Here is a 1,575-nt window from a genome sequence, read left to right on the forward strand (position 1 = left end):
GCAAGTTTTATCGGAATTGCAGAGTATTTCTTCACTGAAAGAAGCCTGGCTTGTGGTTGTGTCTTCGTCGTCGCTCTGTTAGTACGTCATATGCTTCGTTGATCTGATTGGTTTATTTGGCCCGTCTATCACCAACATAGGCCAATCAGATAACCAGTATTTTCCCCCCTTCCCAAAATTACTTCAATGGAAGGTTTCCAGATGGATATGCGGAGCAAATCCATCTGGCGGCGTCAGGTTATCGAATGATGGATGTGATTTATACCCCTAGTGTTCCCAGTTTGCTAATCAGAGCCGATGAGATTCAGACGGAGTTTTTTGACCCGTGTAAACTCACGGCAGTGAGCTGTTCTCACTGCCGCTAAAAGCCCATCATTCCTGGGTTTAAACTGGTTTTTCAGCCAGTGGGAAAGGGGCATTAGTTTCCACATGTCTGCTGTGGCCAAACCTCTAACCAAACTCATGGGTCAGAAACAGAAAGGCTACCTTTATGCTGCTGGCATGGAGCTCTTTTTAGATGTTTTAGCTTCAAGAGTATTAAAAATATTCCTTGTTTTAATAATTTCTTCTGCTAGATTGTTTTTTGTTTAATTGTTGTTCATTTCCAGTCTTTTCCTTATATAACTGAATCAAACTCTCCTGCTGTCTCTGATTGCTCTACCTGCTGTGTGGCTGTGACTGCTGGACATGTGGGCCAGATGCAGATGGCCGATCAGGCAGGCACAGTTGGACTGCAGGCCAATGGCCCCAGAAAAGGTTATAATCTGCAACAAAGAACCAAAAACGATTCGTCTTTTTGTTTATGTCCAAGAAGGAAAAAAAACAGGCAACATGGAGGATGTTAGGTGGGAGCCAGAGGGCTACCTGCGTGATGCCGCGGATCACCTCGTTCAGTCTGCTCTGCTGCTGGGAGGAAAGCTCCAACTCATTCTGAAACTGTGAAAATAAAGCATAGCAGCCATATTTCCCAGTGAACAGCCGCAGAACGCGCTCCTGCATGGAGCTGGGCTCCTACCTGAATCAGGCCGCTCTCTGATCCCACCAGAGCCACCAGTCCGTTAGCGGCAGCCAGCCGCTGCATCGTGGGACAACTCTGAAACGCAAAGAAATCTCTTTATCACATGATCCACAGTACATCGTTAGCTGACGATGCGGAGACGTTCGGTGCACTCGGGTGCTGGTGAAATGGCGCCGTACCTCGGCCAGGAGGATCTGGATCCAAGCAGCCAGCAGGCGGGGCTGGATGTCCTCTGCTTTGCCGTGGCCGGACACAGAGAGGCCGTGGACCACCAGCCCGAGAGCCAATGAGAAGCCTGGAGTCTGGAGACGTTGGTGAAACATCAGAAACGAGTTTTCCTAAGACGCCAGCGCAGGTAACTCTGCCTGCGGTTTTTACTCTAACACAGCTGGAGGAAAATCTAATGGACATAAAACTGCTTCCAGGTGACCTCATCCAGAACGCCAATTCATCAAAAACAAACCAAATGCATCAGAACAAATAAAGGTCAACATCAATGTAAAGATATACGATCTTAATAACCTGTAATCAGGGGCGGATTTAGGAAATGTGGGGCC

The 1,575-nt window shown here is 47.8% G+C and overlaps 1 protein-coding gene across 1 annotated transcript in view; it reads right to left on the reverse strand.

The window, feature by feature from the left end:
- Window positions 1–1,575, reverse strand: part of focad (focadhesin) — a gene marked incomplete at its 5' end in the record, with an annotated part of 75,092 nt that overhangs the window by 10,863 nt on the left and 62,654 nt on the right. Inside the window, 4 exons of the mRNA XM_015402087.1 lie at window positions 662–764; window positions 865–936; window positions 1,016–1,093; window positions 1,198–1,320. Coding sequence (XP_015257573.1) covers window positions 662–764; window positions 865–936; window positions 1,016–1,093; window positions 1,198–1,320 — 376 coding nt within the window. The remainder of the gene's footprint in view (window positions 1–661; window positions 765–864; window positions 937–1,015; window positions 1,094–1,197; window positions 1,321–1,575) is intronic.

Source organism: Cyprinodon variegatus, unplaced genomic scaffold (genome assembly GCF_000732505.1).
Source record: "Cyprinodon variegatus isolate N-32 unplaced genomic scaffold, C_variegatus-1.0 Scaffold1297, whole genome shotgun sequence".
Taxonomy (NCBI): Eukaryota; Metazoa; Chordata; class Actinopteri; order Cyprinodontiformes; family Cyprinodontidae; genus Cyprinodon; species Cyprinodon variegatus.